Source organism: Monopterus albus, unplaced genomic scaffold (genome assembly GCF_001952655.1).
Source record: "Monopterus albus unplaced genomic scaffold, M_albus_1.0 scaffold120.1, whole genome shotgun sequence".
In the NCBI taxonomy this organism is placed as follows: domain Eukaryota; kingdom Metazoa; phylum Chordata; class Actinopteri; order Synbranchiformes; family Synbranchidae; genus Monopterus; species Monopterus albus.
This window is the reverse complement of record NW_018128000.1, coordinates 343,714-363,169: the sequence shown is the minus strand read 5'-3', so window position 1 is coordinate 363,169 and position 19,456 is coordinate 343,714. Positions and strand designations below refer to the sequence as shown.

The 19,456-nt window shown below is 39.5% G+C and overlaps 1 protein-coding gene across 3 annotated transcripts in view; it reads right to left on the bottom strand.

The window, feature by feature from the left end:
* rabgap1l (RAB GTPase activating protein 1-like) overlaps positions 1–19,456 on the bottom strand; it is a 97,403-nt gene that overhangs the window by 34,061 nt on the left and 43,886 nt on the right. For all 3 annotated transcript variants that reach the window (XM_020612004.1, XM_020612002.1, XM_020612003.1), the window contains exon 14: positions 204–317. In XM_020612004.1, the coding sequence (XP_020467660.1) occupies positions 204–317 (114 nt within the window). The remainder of the gene's footprint in view (positions 1–203; positions 318–19,456) is intronic.

Genomic DNA, 19,456 nt, shown 5'->3' with positions numbered 1-19,456 from the left:
AAGCGCTCAGCGACAGCATGAACGACTTTATATGGAGATTTGCCTTCTGTTCCATGATGCCATGAAGAAAGTTAGGTAATATAAAATACTGTATAATCCGGTGGTGATCTAGTCAAATTCAAAGTGTTTGGATATTTCTGACGGCCGACTTTATTGTTAGATTGATGCCCCTCCACAACCTCAGTGTCATATCTCAGGCTCACCTTGCAGATCTTGTACAGTGAATCCTGACCATCTCCATCTGAGTCCTTGAAGTAATCGTGTGCAGGGAAGGTGCGGTGGATGTCCCGGGTAATGACGCTTTCCTGGGCTGAGTCCTGCAACACATGGATAACACGAGTTACACGATGACAGTGCCAAAGTCCAGCTTGATTCAGACACACAATGTTATGAGACAGATGCTCTTGTTTCTAAATAGATTCAGAAGATGACTAGAGAAGCAAGGAATGTTTCAGCTCAGCATTCAGGAATTAATGACATTCTCACTGATAATACTTCCTACATGTCATCTGTTTGTAGATTTTTACATACAGCAGACAAAGGCAGTATATTGTACTCAACTCAATAAACTGTATTGGTTTGCAGCTGTGATACAAAGCAGCAGCACACTGCTATGTCACTCTGTCTTTATGTGTGTTTTGTCCCATTCCTCCTCCCCAGGCCTCAGTCGCTTAGTCTGCGTTACCTAAACCACACACACTGCAGTGTACACACACATATATCGGACACGACCGCTCGTTTTCCGGCGCACTCGGAAACACACATACAGGCACTCTGCTATATCTCCCTCATTTTCTATTCTAACACACACAGTCAGTCATGCACACTGTCACTCACACACACACTCGCACACAATGCAAACAGTACCAGAGAGAAGACTGGCAGCACAGCATTCTCCAACAAGCCACTGTAGGCTGCAGATAAACCAACCCTGAGCCTGAGTGGCCTTGATGAGTTTGTGTGTATCAGAGACAGAATGGGAGAGAGTGTGTGTGCATGTGTGTGTGAAAGAGAGTGAGGGAGACTGAGAAATGTCATTTCTCTTGTTTTTTTCATCTCCTCGATTCCTGACAGTTGAGCAAAAAGAAGAAGGGAATTAAAGTTGGAATGTTTCAGAGAGAAAAGGTAGTCTGCTGCATGTTTGAGGAAAACATTGCAGAGTATTATGTTTGTATGGTGAAAGGTCTTGGTCAGTCGGCCACCTACTACCCACGTGCATTGGTGAGGAGAAATTTGTTTGTATTGATTAATCAAAAATAATTATATAAAAATAAATAATCAAAAATAAATACATAATTTGTAGATTAAGCAATGCTGATAATATTCAGTTGTTGCCTTTGTTATTTTGGTAGGATATTTATTTTAAAATGTTTCTTTTACATTGCACCCTTTTTATATTATTTTATTAAATGCTATGAGGTGTAGACATCAGACAGATATGACTAGGTTACATAAATAATCATGGCTATTTCTGTAACTTAAATGTTTAGTTTTCCTTGCTTTTTTGACGACTTATTTTCTGTAACTTTAACTTGGAAATAACTGAATTTAATTCAACAGCTGTATCGCTAAATATTTTAGCTTGTTTGCCATGTTGCCAGAATCCTAGATTGTTCATATTTTGTCAAAGTACAAATATATAGTGTATGGTTTAAATGCTGCATGTTCTTCCTGTGCCTGCGTGAGTTCTATCCAGGTACTCTGGCTTCCTCCCACAGTCCAAAGACATGCAGCTGAGGTTGACTGGTGACTCTAAATTGCCCATAGAAGTGTGTGTGGGTGTGTGTGGTTGTTTGTCTCTAAGCGTCAGCCCTGTGACAGACCAGGGTGTACCTGGCCTCTCGCCCAATATCAGCTGGGATTGGCTCCAGTCCCATCATGACCCTATTCAGGAATGAGCGGTATACATAATGGATGGATGGTTTAAATGCTTCACTTAAAGTCTCTCCATTTTCCCCCCCCCCCCCCCACACACACACACACACACATACACACACACACACATACACACACAACAAATGGTTTGACAGAAGCTGCTGGCACTGCTGTATTGAATGCTTTAATGAGATTTGTAGTGTGGAGGTGGTGTGTTGTACTGTTCATTATGCATACAGCGTTACAGTACTTCTGCAACACAAAAAGCAGCTCTTCAGGAATGAAGGTAATGTTGCGAGCAATTGTTTTTTTACCCTTCGTGTGTTCATCGCTGTCTTAACCAAACAAATTTCCTAAACCAACCAAACAGTGGATACTGTGATTCCTATTTGGAAAAGGTATATTCCAAAACAGCCTGTGTTAACTTAATGTAATTTTATGTTTAGGGCTGAAATGATTCGTCAGTGAATCGACAACTTGATCAGCAGAAAACAAATCAGCAACTACTTTTATAATTGACTGATCATATAGGAAAAATTTGAACATATGAAATACAGATGAAATATAAAATAGGGTTTGCTGTGTTTGTATTGTATGTAATTGTAAATACAGCATCTTTGGGTTTTAAACTGATATTCAGACTTAACAACTACCTGAGACAATACTGGTCATTTCCACTAGCAACCAGTGCTAGACTGAAGCTTGAAACACCATATCCATCTTCTATACAGATCTGTATCCATCCTCACAGAGTACAATGATAATTAAAGTGAGAAATAGTGGAAATGCTTCTTGTACTTTATGGATGCCTACTGACTAATTTTACTTTGTTCAGAAAAAGAATGTAACAAACATTTCCACTGCCTGGTCTCTGTCATTTATAAACGAGAGTACAGAACGACCACGAAAAGAGTTGTTCAGCGAGTAAAAACATTACTGTTAAAATAATTATAAACTACTAATTAACGTATTACTCTTTATGAGTTGGTCCATGAATAACAAGCATGATTGACACTGTAATTGCCATGGCAGCATCAGAACCTGGCTGACAGTGATAGTTGTAAACACTTTTATTTAATAAACATGCATGCCTCTATTAATTAACAGCCTCATTACTCAAAAACCAGCGCAAAAACTGAGGAGAGGACGTCCTCTGCTTAATCCCCTCCTTCCTTCCTCCTCATCTTAAATCCTTTCTTTCTCTTCTTTTCAATTTCCCCTACATGCTGTATTTCCTTCACTCCTCATTTATCTCGTCCATTTTCTACTTCCATATTCCGCCCTCTTTTCTACTTCATTTCCTACCCTGAAGTCTCTTTTTCTGATTTCTCTATTTCCCTTTCTTCCCTATTATATATTCCCTGTGTCTTCCATTTGCTATTCTCTTTTCTATTTCATTTTCCTCCTCTCTTTCCACTTCCATGTGTTTTCCTAATATTTACCTCTTCTCACATTTTCAATGAGGAAGGCAAACATGCTAAAAAGTTTCAGACCTGAGGTGTGGCAGTGATGTTCACATATGTATCAGTGTAATCATTATAATGGGTATAACAGGCAAAGGTGAATGAACGGATGAGACAGTCGGGGGGATCTAGAGGGCTGTTAGTGATGTGTTGGTTCCATTTCCAGACAGGGGTAAGAGAAGGAGGACAGAGGATCTGTGGCTGCAATAAGACCAGGGTAGGAGAGGCGGTATGACAGCTGAAGAAAAGGCTATTCTTGACTGCAGGTAATCCTCTTGGTTTTCATTCTTTTGATCTTTTAGTTACTAAAAAAAGTAGGTGGCAGTTTAGGGTGCGATGATTGTTCACAACCTTTAACAGGAAGGCTGTTTGTACCCTTTCTGACTGGCAAAACCAGCACTTTTTGGTAATCTGCCCCACAGGAGTGACAAGGCAGACCTATAGAGCCTGTCTGACCAAAGCCTGTGTGCAACAGAACTATATACAGTAGTATACATATTCATAAGGGCATGCACCACAGTCTGATTATGCAAAATAAATAAAAATACATAAAATAATAAACTGTTGAATGCACTGCAACAAGACATATATCAATTTTTACTCACACATACAAACAAAAATAACTATATGCAAAACTATAACACACAGAATAATACTTCACCTGTACACAAATGAGCAGAAATTGTGCACATCAGCACAGGCTCTCTCAGTATTCTGACATAATACATACTGAGTGATTAAAAAGCATTAGCACAAACTGGGATTACATCGACACTGTCCACCATCTGTCCAAATCCAATGTATTGCTCGCTTGTGTGTGTGTGTGTGTGTGTGTGTGTGTGTGAGAGACGTTTCCTTAGGCCTTGGGAAATTCAAATCTACTATTTTCTGACATTTTAAATAGTACATGGCTAATTGAATATCAAAAATAACAACTAATAATCAAAGTAATCATACTGTAAGTTGCAGGTATAAACAGAACAGCAGGCGTATTAACTAACAGCAAACAAATATAAGTACACATAATAATGATAAGAAAACGAAATAACTTTGATGATGCCAAACTGAATGCAGTGTGTTGAGCGGTTTTCAGTTCTAGTGACAATATGTGAGAAAGGACAAGCCCCAGTTACTGAAACTAAACTGCTTCTGCTGCAATACTAGGAGAGGAGAGCAGTAAAAGGGCAAATGCTTGATGAGGGGTATTTTAGATGTTAATCACTGCCTTGGGTAATGTGCTTTCATTTATATGAAGCTCAAAGGCAATACCAGTTAACATCTGTCATTTTATGATAAAACCAATTATTCCAGAAGCTGAGTTTGCAGCAGAGTTCATCGTGTAGCTGACAGGTCTGTCTACTAACCGTTTGCCTAGCTGGCTGTTAAACTCCATTACAGTAGCCTCGTCCTACAGTACCTCCACAGAGACAAAAGATGAAACAGGGACCTTCATGGCCACAGGTCACTCGTCTGAGGCTAGCTGACATTGGTGACTAGTAAAGTCTAGCCATGTTATCTTGCTGCAAGTCTCCACAGTGTCAGATAGACAGTTTTTCCAGTGACAGAATACCATGCTGTACCTGCACTGAATCTACCATTAAAGCACCCTGTGGAACACAATCAGGACTCAAGGACTTTGGCACTAAATAAGGGAAAAGTGGAGTTTCAAGTGGAGTTCCAGTCTCACATCACTTGTTATCAATGGTGCATACATAAGAATGAAAGGATATGTTCACAGAACAGCATATACAAAAGTAGTTAAAAGATTATTCATCAAAAATAAAATGTAATGTTGTGGGGTCTTTTTTTAGAACAAATAATGCATATTGGATTCTGACATTTGTAAGAGAAAACATGGTGCATGGGATGAGAATGGACGTCAGTGACCCAGAGTAAACGAGACCTCTGACATTATGGACAGTTTAACTGACTTTTTGAGGTTGTCTGCAAGCAGCGAGACCTGTTGGTGACTGTTGAGCATGAAATGATGAAATGTCTCTTTTAACTGTTTACTCACTATAATGCTGCAGTACTTAATGAACTGGAACAGGCAGGCACATTTGCTCTGACATTGTTAGCCCCTTGGCATAACTAGCTAGAGCCAAAATCTCGGTTAGTACATTTCAATATAAAACGGCTTCCATCTTAGGAATAGTGAATTATTACCATTAGCAGGTCTGACATACTTAGCCATATTTAGTGCCAATAATGTAAGTGATATTTACTGTAGGTTTCAGTTACTGAATGCCTTATAACCAAACACTACAAATCATGGCAAGTCCTGAATATAATCTAAACAATTCAGAACAGTGACAAAGTGGATTAAAGCCAGAAAAATGATGCTGAGGAGGAGCAGGAGGACAAGGTGTCAGCATGTTGCTTCAGAAGCATGAGTCAGTCTGTCTGTCCCATCAACAGCAGTTAGTCCTGTCAAAATGTCCTTGAACAGCATTATAAACCACCTACCTGCTCTCACATTCTCACACTAGTAGCTAAATGATTAAAATGCAAAAATGTATATGAAGAATCTTAGAAGCAGATTGATCTTTCTCATACTGGAGAGAGCTGTGATGTCTCAAGTTATCCTTCTTGTCTGACAGTGTTATGTAACTCCCGGGTGCCGGCTGGTGAGCTCCTCAACAGAGAGGCAGCCATGCTTTGCTAAACCTATGAGGTGGGAGTGAAATACGCCAGGTTCAGACGAGTCCTGATGTGACAGCCCAGCATAGCCTTAAACCACTGGAGGCAACCATAAAGACTGACTACTCAATATTAAGTCAAACTGTGGCTACAAAACCCTTACACAGGGAGCACAGCTCAAGAAAAACCTAAATGTTTTACTTATCAAGTCCAATAACTGCCATTCTGTAGAGAGACAGTGATAACTGGATAAGATAACCAAGTCCATAGCTGGTTAGCAACATGTTTATCACCAATAAAATGTCCACCTGAGATAGGAAACACACCGCCATTGATTTTATACCCCCGCGCTGGCAATAGCCGTGGCCAGAGGCATTATGTTTTCAGGGTGTCTGTCCGTACGTCCATCTAGCCCATTGTAAACGTGATATCTCAGGAATACCTTGAGGGAATTTCTTCAAATTTGGCACAAGTGTCCACTTGGACTCAAAGATGAACTAATTAGATTTTGGTGGTCAGTGACCTCATTTCTGTCCCATACCCGTGAATTTGACTGGTTGGCTGAGGCATACAACCGTGAAGTTGTAATTGTACTTTCTATTACATGAAGACATCTCCAAAATATTACTGTGGTAGTGAGCCCTTTAGTTTCTCTGGGTCCATGCTGCCAATCAACACACAAGGTGGCAATTTTACATTTTTATTTTGCATTAATGTGATGATGAACTATAATGTGTAAGGCATTCATTTGCTCATTCTATCTCTGAACAACCACAAAGTAATACAAATAAATCAGTTTCGTTGAACACAGTGAAATTTCTTTATCTTGAATATTCTCAACAACTGGCTGAAGCAAGTTGCTGGTGTTTGAAGTGTGACAGCTGAAGGAGGAGAGATTACAGGGTCACAGCTGTGCTAAGCCAGCACAGGATTTTAGCAACTGAGAGTGTAGTGTATAAGCATTCAATATTTTCACATTTTCATCCCATTCAATTATTCAGTGTTTCTTCTTGAGAAAGAATCTTTAAACTGTAATTAGTAATGTATCACCACTGTCCAATAAACAGTCCAATAAAGAGGGTGTTCAAAGCAGGTTTTATTGTTAAACACACTCCTAAAGCTAAATCATTACATTGCCATTTATGTGTTACTCATCTCCATATACTGTCAAATCTAATTATTGATCCTATTTTTCATTCAGAATGATAGCCCCCTTTTGACCCCACCAGAGTGGATCAACTGAATAAATTCAATGCACTTAAACAACACCGTCTCTGAGAGGAATGAGGGAACAAAAGCAATTGCTGTGCCATCTGAGCCTGGCTTCAGCATGAGCGGGGAGTGGCACATTATGGGCCATGTTAGAGAATGCAGGATGGTGTGTTAGAGAGCACGTCTGTTGCAGGGCTGCACACTGGAGCTCCTCCAGGCAAGAGCTGACATGAACTCAGTCTCAGAACTGACTGACTGTAGAGCAGCATAGTTTGCTTTGTTAGAGACATTAAACATATTTAAATGGAAAAGATCCATTTAAAGAGTGATATGAACATCTGACAAAACATTAGGAGAAAAATGCATGATAGACATAAAAGAAGGGAGAGGAAAGGAAGAAAGAGAAAAAAGACAGAAGAAGGTAGAAACAGAATGCAGAGAATTTAGACAAATAAGAAAGGATGGAGAAATGACTTACAGACAAACCAAGAGAGTGTCGGTGGTCCAAGGAGAAAGCAAGAGGAAAGTGGTAGCTGATTGACTGACAGCCAGTAAATTAGCTAGCCTCTTCACCTTCGGTATATATATGACAGCTCCCTCAATAGAAAGTCGATATTGGAGGTGACAGGCTGTGTTTGGATCACAAAAAACCTAGGTAAAACCTCAGAAACTAAAGATGAGAGACAACATGACAAATAAGAATGAAACAGTGACTTTGGCAATTTTAGAATAAAGTAATGTTACATCTACATCCTGCTGCTTGCCATTAGAGACTCAAGGCATCTTCCTCAGGTGGTATTATTATGAAAGAACTGACAAGGAAGAAGGTGCAGAGGAAGCATAAACCAAACTCGTCAGTGAGCCTCTGAGAAAAACAGCACTGCCTGCGACCTGGTTTCTCTTAGCTGAGCAGTAAGCTTGCATAGCCTATCATGTTACTGGTCAGGAAACCTTTCTGTGCAGGTAAATATAAAATGCTTTCTAGGCATTTCAGAGGTCTGCCATTAATGATCATTTCCCTAAAAACAAAAGTTTGATGAAAATCCAGATGATTGAAGGAGGCATAATCTTTCTATATCAACTCAATTAGCCATTAATACAGTTTTAAACCCAGTGTGAACTGTGTCCTCTTTTTTTTCTGACATTAGATTCAATTTTAACACCTTAGGAATTTAGCTGATGCTAGAAGAACAAGATCAAGCCCTGACTAATGAAGATTTGGTATCCAAAGCCAAAAATTCCAAAGAAAGGCGCTAAATCTAAAAGAATATCCCCCCCACACACTGTACTCTTAACTTCAAAGTCTAGACAAACAGGTATGATAATGACACCACCCTTCTCTGCTGAGACACATGGCTTCCCCAAACACTGTTACTTTCCCTTTATTTCAGTGGGACACTGAGATGATCGATTGGTGTGATATTCAGAGTACGGCAGTCCAGCAATTAAAAACCAGGTCCCCCTGAGGCCTTTGTCCTTGGTTGCTGGTGAGGACATTTCTGGAGGCTTCCCTGGAGGGTTGAGGGTGGGGGTTTGGAGGGGCAGTTGGCCCGTCTGGAAGATTGCAAATACATCTGTCTCTGTATCGCTGCTGTGGCATTTTAATCATTGGGCTGGGTCTGCATTTAAGTCAGCCGAGTTGGGAGTGCAGTCAGAAAGTAAAAACATTTACAGTTTTTGTTACCAGTGAAACTGATGACAAGCAGACACAACAAAGGAGTAACACAGCTGTTATTAGGATCAGTAAATTAGATTAAAATCTTTTTTTTCTCTTTTTAAATGAAACAACTAGTCTCCAGAAAATGAATCAACAAAATCAGTAAATGATTAGGTAATTTATCAAAGAAAGTGCTTGTTCAAAGGGGATTTACTGGGTTTTTCCTCTAACAACAACAATAGGGTCTAGACCTTGCTATGTAAAGTGTCCTGAGATTATTTTTGTTGTGATTTGGTGCTATACAAATAAAACTGAATTTAATGGAATGGGTGAAACCCTAAAATGAGCTCAGGGAAGCCTCTTTTCCATTAATAAAAGTGTGGGATATTTATATAACTACAGTTCTCTGACTAGCATGAGTGAGGCCCTCACTCATGCTAGTCATGCCAACACATTGTGTGCTAACACGCACACGTGCACACATCTGTTTTTATTCTTCAAAGGAACTTTACATTGATTTATTTCTTGGAGATTTACCCTAACCTCGCTGCTACTTGCCTAACACCTAACCCTTAGGGGAGGACCAGCATCTTATCCCCACGACAGAGGTCGCATCCCACATACTGTGCCTGTGTGAACTGGTTTCAGTCTCCACAATCTGGATAATACCAGGCACACGCACACACACATGCACAGCTTCGTTAAGTGAGGTCAGTGGACAAACTGCATCCCCCAAGGTATCTGACATTTTCTGTGTGTTGTGGTTTTAGTGGAGGATATGAGTTGAGATTTTGTTATGTGGGGACACAAGACCCCAAGGGATAATAGAGGTGACTTGGCAGGTCAGACACTCAGGTCCATGAGAAGACAGAGGATTCTGATGGATATATATTAACTAATGTGAACTGCTGTGTCTGCAGCGGGCTGTTTGTGTCCTTCAACACACTTTTTACTAGTGCGAAAGAAAAAGCCTGTACAGTAGTGAGATGCAGACATGAAAAACACACACTGACCACCACATTTGACCAGTGTGGTCCTTTGCTGCCTCCACTTTTGTTTGGTTGCATCTTCAAAATAAAAGGGCACACAGATGAATAATGCAGAGCTTGCTATTTTGGAGCCAATTCTAAAATCCAGTTTAATTGCATCCTATTTATAAACTTCAAATAAACTCTCAAAATCCTTGATGCTTCTTCAAACTGAGGGTTTCCATAGCGACACACTGCCTCTTAAGTCCTGACGTTCAGCTTGGAAGAACCAGAGAGACGATGGAGACACTCGGTTGTGATCAGGGATATGGTACTGGATAGTTGGCAGTCTTATCCACCATACATACACAGAATGACTGAGTGTACAGCTAGAGTACACTGACTGAATTTCAGTTTATTTTATATGCAACTAAAAAACAAATGTAGGATCTCTACTGTAGCATTGTACATTATGATACATCGTGGCTCTCTCTCAAATTTGGTAAAGGGTCTTATATAGCGCTTTTCTATGCATTGCTATGCGCTCAAAGTGAATGAATGAATGTCACCTTTGGCTTTTTCCAGTTAGGGGTCGCCACAGCAAATTGTCACAGTGACGATTTGCATATTGACATTTGGTACGTGTTTTACGCCGGATGCCCTTCCTGACGCAACCCTGACTCAAACCCGGGCCACAGGAGTGGGAGCACTGCACCCCAACCACTAGTTCATTGGGACATTATTTCCCATTCTCACACTGGTGACATCACAAAGAGCACATAGGGGTTCAGCGTCTTGCTCAAGGACACTTTGACATATAGAGTGAAGAAGCTGGGGATAGAATCAGCGAATATACATTTAGGAGACGACCCACCTTCCCTCCTGAGCTACAGTCACCCCTGGGATTTAACAGCTAACAGTTAGCAACTCCCTTAAAATTTCAACTTTTCACTTTATTGTGGAGGTACAGCGTCAACACACCAAATACAGAGTGCACACACACGAGAAGTATTAATGCAAAGTAACTACAACCCTTCTGTGTTGACACAAGGTTGTATATCAGCCTCTGTCCTCTGTCACTGCCTTCACAGATTGTGTTTTGGGGGCAGAGTTCTGCGGCCACACAAAGGCTAATGCACTTAGTTACATACAATAAATAAATAGACTTAAAACTTGTTTAAAGGTCACAGCTATAAATGTCCTGTACAATGCCGGTAAAATGTCATCTGTTACGTGACCTGTTTATACATTTGTATTAGCTATAACAGAAATTCATCTGTTCCATCACATGTGTGAGACAACTAAGAACACAAGTGACATGTCCTCTGTGTACAAGCTATATACAAGCCATAAACACGTTTCCATATTGACTGACTTATTTCATGCTTTATTTTATGACTGACCTTGTAGGATAAGCATTTGAATTGTCACCAATGTGAAGCATTTACTGAAATATTGAGAGTCAGCAACCAGATCACTAAAATGATGATAAACCACATAACAGAAACACTAAAACTAAGATTGGAGCAACTGTGTTGCCAAATGGCCACGTAACTGCAACGTACAATTCTGGCCAGCATAACCTGTGACACTTTAATAAACACTTCATTCATCATTATTTAAAAGCTGCAACAAATACACAAGTTACACCGGGTCACCTCCATTGTTTTGGTTCTGAAACGGCAGAAAACGTGACCACCTGCCACTAATGAGCAAAAACTGCTAATGCTGCTTATTTGCTTTAAGGCAGGTAATAAAAAAGATGTTGCACATATCTGAATCTTTATCCTGACAGGCTCAAGTAAATAAATATAGTGGTATAAGCTGTGGTAAATTTAGCTTTTGTTTTAACTTACCAAAATCTCAAATCAGGTATATAATAATTTGAATTAAATATTTGGACCTCCTTCCTGTCTATTTGCTGGTGCTAAAATATTCAGTGATTCTGACCATGAGGCATGGAGACACTGGAAAGGCGGAGGAGAGACGCAGCAGGTCACTGCCGCAGTTTGTCAATCACACATTTAATGATTATTACAGACGGTGAAGTGAATCAATAACTGGCTGCTCAGTTCAGCTCCTGATGTGGGTGCTGTTAATCTAATCCTCTCTAATACTGTAGTTAAATACTGAATACTTCTAGGCTTCACCTCAGCATTGACAGTTACCATTAAAACAATGTTGTCTGTAAAAAGAGTTTTATATCACCTTAAAAAAAAACAAACACAAAATGTAGTTGGTCTAGTGAAAGTTTTGTGACAGCTACTTGTTTAGGACCAGGTATCATTGCTTCTAAAAGGATATTACTATATGGTTTTAGTTTCTACAATACATCCACCGTATTGCCAATACTTGTCTTTCTGTGTTCATGTAACGCATTAATCTTATGCTGATGCCCCTTCAGTGTTTCGAGTGTGTTTGTCCAGTGTGACAGCTGGGCCCAGTCACGGAGGAGCCTGGCATTCTCACACACACACACACACACACACACACACACACACACACACACACAGGTTTATGTAACTATTTTTATGAGGGCTTGCATTATTTATGATGTAATGCACTCCCTAGCCCACACCCTGAAGCATTACAGCAACATGGCTACCCTTTACCCTAACTGGAACCTAAATCTAAACGCGTAATGAGTTAAGACAATCTCTAAAATGTCTTAATTCTTATGGTCTAAAACTCAGTCACAAAAACAGCAGGCACAAACAACTCTAACCTCCAAACAGCTTTTAGTAGAAAGATGCTGATATATTTCAACCTGGAGTATTTACCATAAATAAACCCCTATGCAGTTAAATATAATGGCCATGTCAGAGTGCTAATTTCCATGATAGCTTTTGAGTCAGTCTGAAGTCAAGCTTGAAATGATTGATATAAAAATCATGGTTATTTTAGCAGCTGTGGGAGGCCAGGCCTGCCCAATATATTGTTGTTTTATATGAGACCTCATTCACCTGCATCTGTATAACAAAGGTGGAATGTAAGAGCAGTGAAAAATGAATATGATCCATAGAGTCACAAGACATTTATAGGATATACGTATACCAGGCTAATAAGTAATATCTGGTCCGATCACAAGCCAAATCAGCAACATAGCCAATCTGGTCCCATCACAGGCCAAGCAGACCAGTAACAACCCTGACCTAAATTGGTTTTCATAGTTGTTGTTAGCCATAGAGATGCTATTGTGCTCAAGGGCGAGGTGGGATTTCACGAAGTGGTTTTCTGCTGTGCAGTCAGCATTACCCAAGACAAAAAGAGAGAAATGACACAACAGAGAATAAACGGGCAATAAGGAAAAAAGTGCAGAATCAGAATTTTTCAAACTGAAAGTGGAATGCTGAGCATTCCTTTTAACCTGTGAAACCAATGTGCACATGTGGGAGAGTCCAAGCACTTAGGCTAGATGGAAGAAAAAGCTCTCAGTCAAGTGGCCACTACCTACCTATGGCAATCACCAGGTCCACTGGTGAAATGGAAATGCTTTCTCTGGAGGACTCTGATAGAATTCAGGTCCACTGTCGAGATTGAACCTGTTAACTCTTTTGTTACTAGATTGGGCAACAGGAAAGGCAATAATTCTGAATCTCTATAGATGTTGACTGCAACAATGTGATACTTTAAATTTTTGTTGCTGATGGTAAATAAGCAAAACAAGTCGAGTAAGCAATGTTTTATCCCATAATCGTGGATGAGCGCAAACAAAAAAGATTTTCTCAAAGAACTAGAAAAAAAAGTTTTAAATGTTCGGGATTTTTTTTTTTTTTATTAAATGGATATTCCACTACTGAAAGTAATTTCATAAAAATAATCATCTATGTAGTCGAAAGGTGCAATTAATTTTAAAATTGGTGACATATGTTAAGTGAAAGCAATGAAAACGTCTGTCTGTGTCCCAACGTCTGACCCAGTGTAAGGATTGGAAAAACAAGCAGTACTGGAATTTGAGGGAGACTGTTGCAGGAGAATGAATGATAGTTTCTTTATACAAGATGCATAAAGGGTCATAAGATAAACTACCATTTATGTCATTATTAAAACCTTTAAAAATTATCAAAGTTTTTCTTTAATGGATAACTTTCTGTACATTCAAACTACAACAAAGATGCCATCAAACAAGGAGGCAGTTTGGTGCAGAAATCCCAAAGCAACTATAACACGAGTATTGTAACTCGCCTTGTCACAACAGCTACCTTCACTGTGGTTTTTTGTTTTTAACCAACACTTTAAACCCACAGAGCCAGAATACAATTGTGGTATATAAGCTGATAATGTAAGTATGTGCTTGTTAGTGAAGAACAGCAGGCACGCTCACTTATTAGTAATGCTAGAGGCTCTAGGGTTGGCAATGATGGCCTGTCAGAAAGTTGGTGCACCACTTCAGTCCAGGTTGAAATATCTCAACAACTACTGAATGGATTACCATATACAGTAATTCTGTGCAGACATTTATTATCCGTGGAGAATGAATCCTATTGACTTTGGTGATCCACCAACTTTTCCCTTTACCTCCACCATAACACTGACATTTTAGTTTTTATAAATGGATTACCATGAAATTTGGTGCAGACATTTATGGCACATAGACAACGAGTCCTAATGACTTGAGGATCCTTTGCTGACATCAACGCTCTACGTGTAGCTCAAAGCTGTAGAATCTCACAGAACCACTGAAATGGGTGTAACCTCTATCTAAATAAATATTTAAAACATTGCAATGCTGCAAACTTTTTGTAAAGACACACAATCAGCTATGACAAAGCTATGGCGACCTGTCAGGTATCGGGTTGCAGACCACGTTTTCAAAGACGGACTGAGGCCATGCAAAATGTATGAGGGTGTGATGGTGCGAGTCTGTCCTTCTTACACCATCAAAGGCTTTTGGTTGGCACCGCAACACTCCAATATTAGCACACAGACACTACCTCTTCAATTATGACTTCACCACCTCAAAAGAGGGCCAGGTAATCCATTCTCAATCAGGTTGGAAAGACGAGGTGGAGAGTGGCACGATGGAAAGCAAAAGAGGACGTGAGGCAAGTGCTGCCATTTGTGGAAACAAAAGGGAATTCCTGATGTTGCGTCAGCCATGAACATTGAGCAGGCCTGAACAGGGAAACTGCAATTGGCTTGGGTGAACAGTGGTATGAAGAACAAATACAGATTTTTGTACCATTATCTATACCGCTTATCCTGAACAGGGTCACGGGGGGGCTGGAGCCAATCCCTGCTGACATTGGGCAAGAGGCGGGGTACAACCTGGACAGGTCGCCAGGCTATCACAGGGCTGACATGTATACAAACAACCACACACACCCACACTCACTCCTACGGGCAATTTAGAGTTGCCAATCAACCTAAGCTACATGTCTTTGGACTGTGGGAGGAAGCCAGAGTACCCAGAGAGAACCCACACAGGCACAGGGAGAACATGCAAACTTCGCACAGAAAGGCCCCGGGTCAGCCTGGACTCAAAACCTTCTTGCTGTGAGGCAACAGCACTAACTACCACAAAACCATGCTCCCACTGTACCAAAACTAGATATAAAATATAAGGGAAAAACTGGTAAGGCATCTAAAAACTGCTGTAACTGATTTTACAAATGGCCGCTGGCACGAAAACATAATACACTTGATCTACACAAAGTGTATATTAAAACAGTGCTATAGCTTTATGCAAGACAACCTTTTTTTGATGCATTGAATGTTTTCACAGCATTGTGCATAAATAGCTTGATAGAAAGGTTACAGTGCAATATATACCAATTCAGAATGGTTCTCTTCTGTTTATATAGTGATGCATAAAACTTAAGTAAATGTAAAAAGATAACAACTGTGAAAATACAAAATGTCTTATTTAAGTGGTGAAAAAGGCTGTGGGATCTTTATTTTGTATTAAAAATGTTTGCTTAAAAAATTACCATAAATAAATAACCTTTAATTACCTTTTTCAGATTTAATGCCATTTCAGAAATGCTCAAGAAGCTGTTTTTATCCTTGCAGTTACTGATCTTCATCTTTTCTCTCCTGATTCTTCCATAACCCTCCTCATTTACCCAACATTTTCCCTCTCTCCACCCATTTCCTTTCCCCAATCTGCTGTTCTTATTTTCAGTCTTCTTCCAGTATCCCCCCCCTTCCTCTCTCCACTAAACTACTGGCTAGAGATGTGTGGTTATAGCTATTTCAAAGCTCCCTGCCGTCTAAAGGTTGAGTGTATGAATTTCAAAGGCCAATTTAAAACCAAGAAGAAAAGGATCAGGCTCTATAATGAGGATACTCTTCACACCAAGAGAAGACATAATGGTGAGTATTAACTCCCATGGGCAGTAAAGGAAAGGCAGGGCTGTTACTGTACCTACAAAATACCCACTAAACAGCCATCTGCTGGCTCCGAGACAAACACCTGAAAATTAAATCTTTACTTTGTTTCCATATTTGTTGCAAAGCATTCAGTGTTGTCATCTTTCTGGAGCAACCCTCAGAGGCAGACCTTTAGCCAGATATGGAATATGCTCATAAGGACAATGATAATAGAGTCCCACATTTTTGGGCCTCATTTGAGATCATTTCTCTCTAAGGAGCAGCCAAAATTGATCTATATATCAGATAGAAAACTAAACAAAACACATACAAGTTTCACATACTGTGATTTCTACACATTAAATATATTTCAAAAAATCACTCATATACCAAACCATCATGCTAGATATCCAACTATCTTGCCCAAAGACAGATTAAATTTGTTTCCTGGTGTAGACCTGAAGGCTGAATAAACAGTGATAGTTGCTAGAGATAAACACATGTTTCATAAAAGCAACTACACAGATAGGAATGTCTACTATTTTCACCTTTATTGGTCTGGCAGCAACAGCAAAACCATAGCCTTTGACAAAATTTCAAAATAAAAAAATAGATACTGTGTAATTTAACACATTCTGCCTCCTACTCAAAACAGCAGCAGCCTAGTTGATTTAACACAAATGGATGTGCCATTTCTTTGTCAGATTTTTTGTTTGCTTGTTTGTTTTTGACTGAACAGCAAATTAAAAGCAGACATACAGTGTACTCAAACAGTATATTTTGTAAAGGTTTGAACATAACTTAATAAATACATAAATAAATACATTGTAATTCAACTCTTTTTACTAAAACTCCTCATCACTTGATAGTAAGACAACTTGTTTGAACATGGTAACAGGTTTGATTTTCTACTGCTTCAGTTTGGTCAGTGTAATACAGACACATATAAACAGTTTATTTTTAAGATTCATTCAGTGGCTCTGCACTACAAAAAAGCCCACTGAAGGAATGAACATTTGTGCAACTTCTGACCACTTTAATGGACTATTCCAACTTTTACAATGGAGCCTTTTTGTTTTAGACTGTTACAAGATTTTGCTTTTTCATGATTTATAGGTAGTTGTCTGTCAACACTAGTTAAGATCCTATACATTTCATCTACTACCCCACTATGCTCCCAAGGAGTGCCAAAGACACAAGCTATGAAAATAAAAAACATTAAATAAAAAAAGGTCTAGTATCTGACACTTCTATGCTGTTTCCCTATTGGTACTCCTCTTATACGCCAGGTCATATGGCTATAAAAGGAAAGTCACAAGACTTAGACAAATTGCTGTCTTGTATTATATTAAAGTTATGATGTAGATGTCAGATAACTGAACATGTACCAGCTTGAAGGCAGATCGACTAACTTACTGTGAACTAACTCATTCTTATTTCAAATGGAAACCCTACAAAGTCATGAAAACTAGATTTGATGGCAGTACCTTCAGATGTGTACATGAACACAGGTATGTCCATGTAGCTGGAAAATGTTTTTAAAAAGTGCATATACTGGTAATTAATATCGTTTTCCTCTTCTTTTGCTACAAAATACACCTTTAGGCACAGAACAATCTGTAGTGCATTAAAGCTGCATAAAGCAATATATTTTAAAAACACTGAATCACACAGCTCCTTGTTATGTTAAAGGGCAATGAATGCTGATAACCCCAGTGAGAATCTACACCCCATTCTGCAGCTTTATACAGCTGCTTTTAACTCACTGTATACAGTCCAAACCATGGGTAGCCCCTAGTACATGATCATTTCATATTGACTGTGGGTTGTCGAACTCGTGCAAAACTGCTGAGAGCCAAAGTTGACAAGTGGCTGGTGAGGAAAGTAGAGTATGTGGATAACCCAAAAGAGACATATAGTCTGGTCGTGAAGTTAGTGTACCCAACCTTGGCTTAAAACAATACTGTACTTACATTCATCAGATGGTCACAAAGACTCTACTGGAATGCTCATGAAACTCTGTTTCTGCTGGATGTGTAAGCAAATCGCTTGCTGACATACCACTAAAATATAATAAGCACTAGGCTTGGTCTCCTTCTGACCCTAGTGGCCAAAAATCACTTAAGGAATGATTAACACAGGGCACTGTTAAACAGCAATGAATGGAACAACTGTTACAATATCAAGGGCCTGCGTTTGCTGTGTAACTTGGCTTCTAGCAAGGACAAATATACACCACATGCGAGGCCTAAACCACAGATAGCCAACACTACTACATGAGCAAAGAAAGGGAATCAGCTAAGTAATAGGCTTTAGGACGTGGCTATAGAACTTGTAAAATGAATGATGCTTTGATCCAGTAATCATGGAAATGTACAAGGTATACTTAGCGAATCATAACCAAAGGCAAGCAAAGGTAGTTTTTTTTTTTTTTTTAACAGCACACATCACATGCACTTTGTCTATCAAAAGCCCCAGATTGGGGAACAGTCTTTAGGTTTTACCAAGCTGGGTGGGTACAGTACAAGAACAAAATATTTGTTGCAGGATGAAGTTAACCACCCATCTCCAATAAAAAGCCGAAGAACCCATTAGGAACTCCCTTACCAACACCTGCTCTTTGCCCCTCTCAGTGCTGCCATCTACTGGTTAGGTAGGAAATTACAACACGCTCAGCTATCACTGAAATTTATTTTTCCAGAATTTATAGTGTCATTCCCAGGTGGGTTTGACCATGTGAGAAATGCACACTTAATACTGTGTTCATTCACAAAAGCACTGAAAAGTCTGTAAGACATTTAGGCCCACAAGTTGAGAGCAGTAGCTATTAATATTTATCAGCAACAGAAATGGTACAGCCAGTAGCTACACAACCTAACACAAAATAAACTACTGATAGCCTTAAACCTTAAACTAAGCATGTAATTTCAGACCAGTTACCTTCAATAAACTCACAGCAACCTCCAGACAGATCAGATCAGATTACACCGAGCCACGGCTCACTCATGCAAATCAACCAAAGCTTCAGGTCTACACCACCAATATGCATCACTTTCCTCAACTATATGCGCAACAGGCAAGTTTGTGAGTGCGTTAAAAATAATTACATCTTCAAATCGGCTCATTTGCAGATTCGGTGTCTGAAGATAATCAGTATTAGTAATAATGCATAATTATATTTTCCCAGTTCTGTTGCATGTTCACTATCCAGTATACATGGCACTCCTTGTACAGGGAAAGTGGGACGAAACATTCATTTGTTAAAATGGTTGTTAACAAAATACATAGTCATATCAGGAATGACACACCAACAGTGGGAAGCCTAGGGC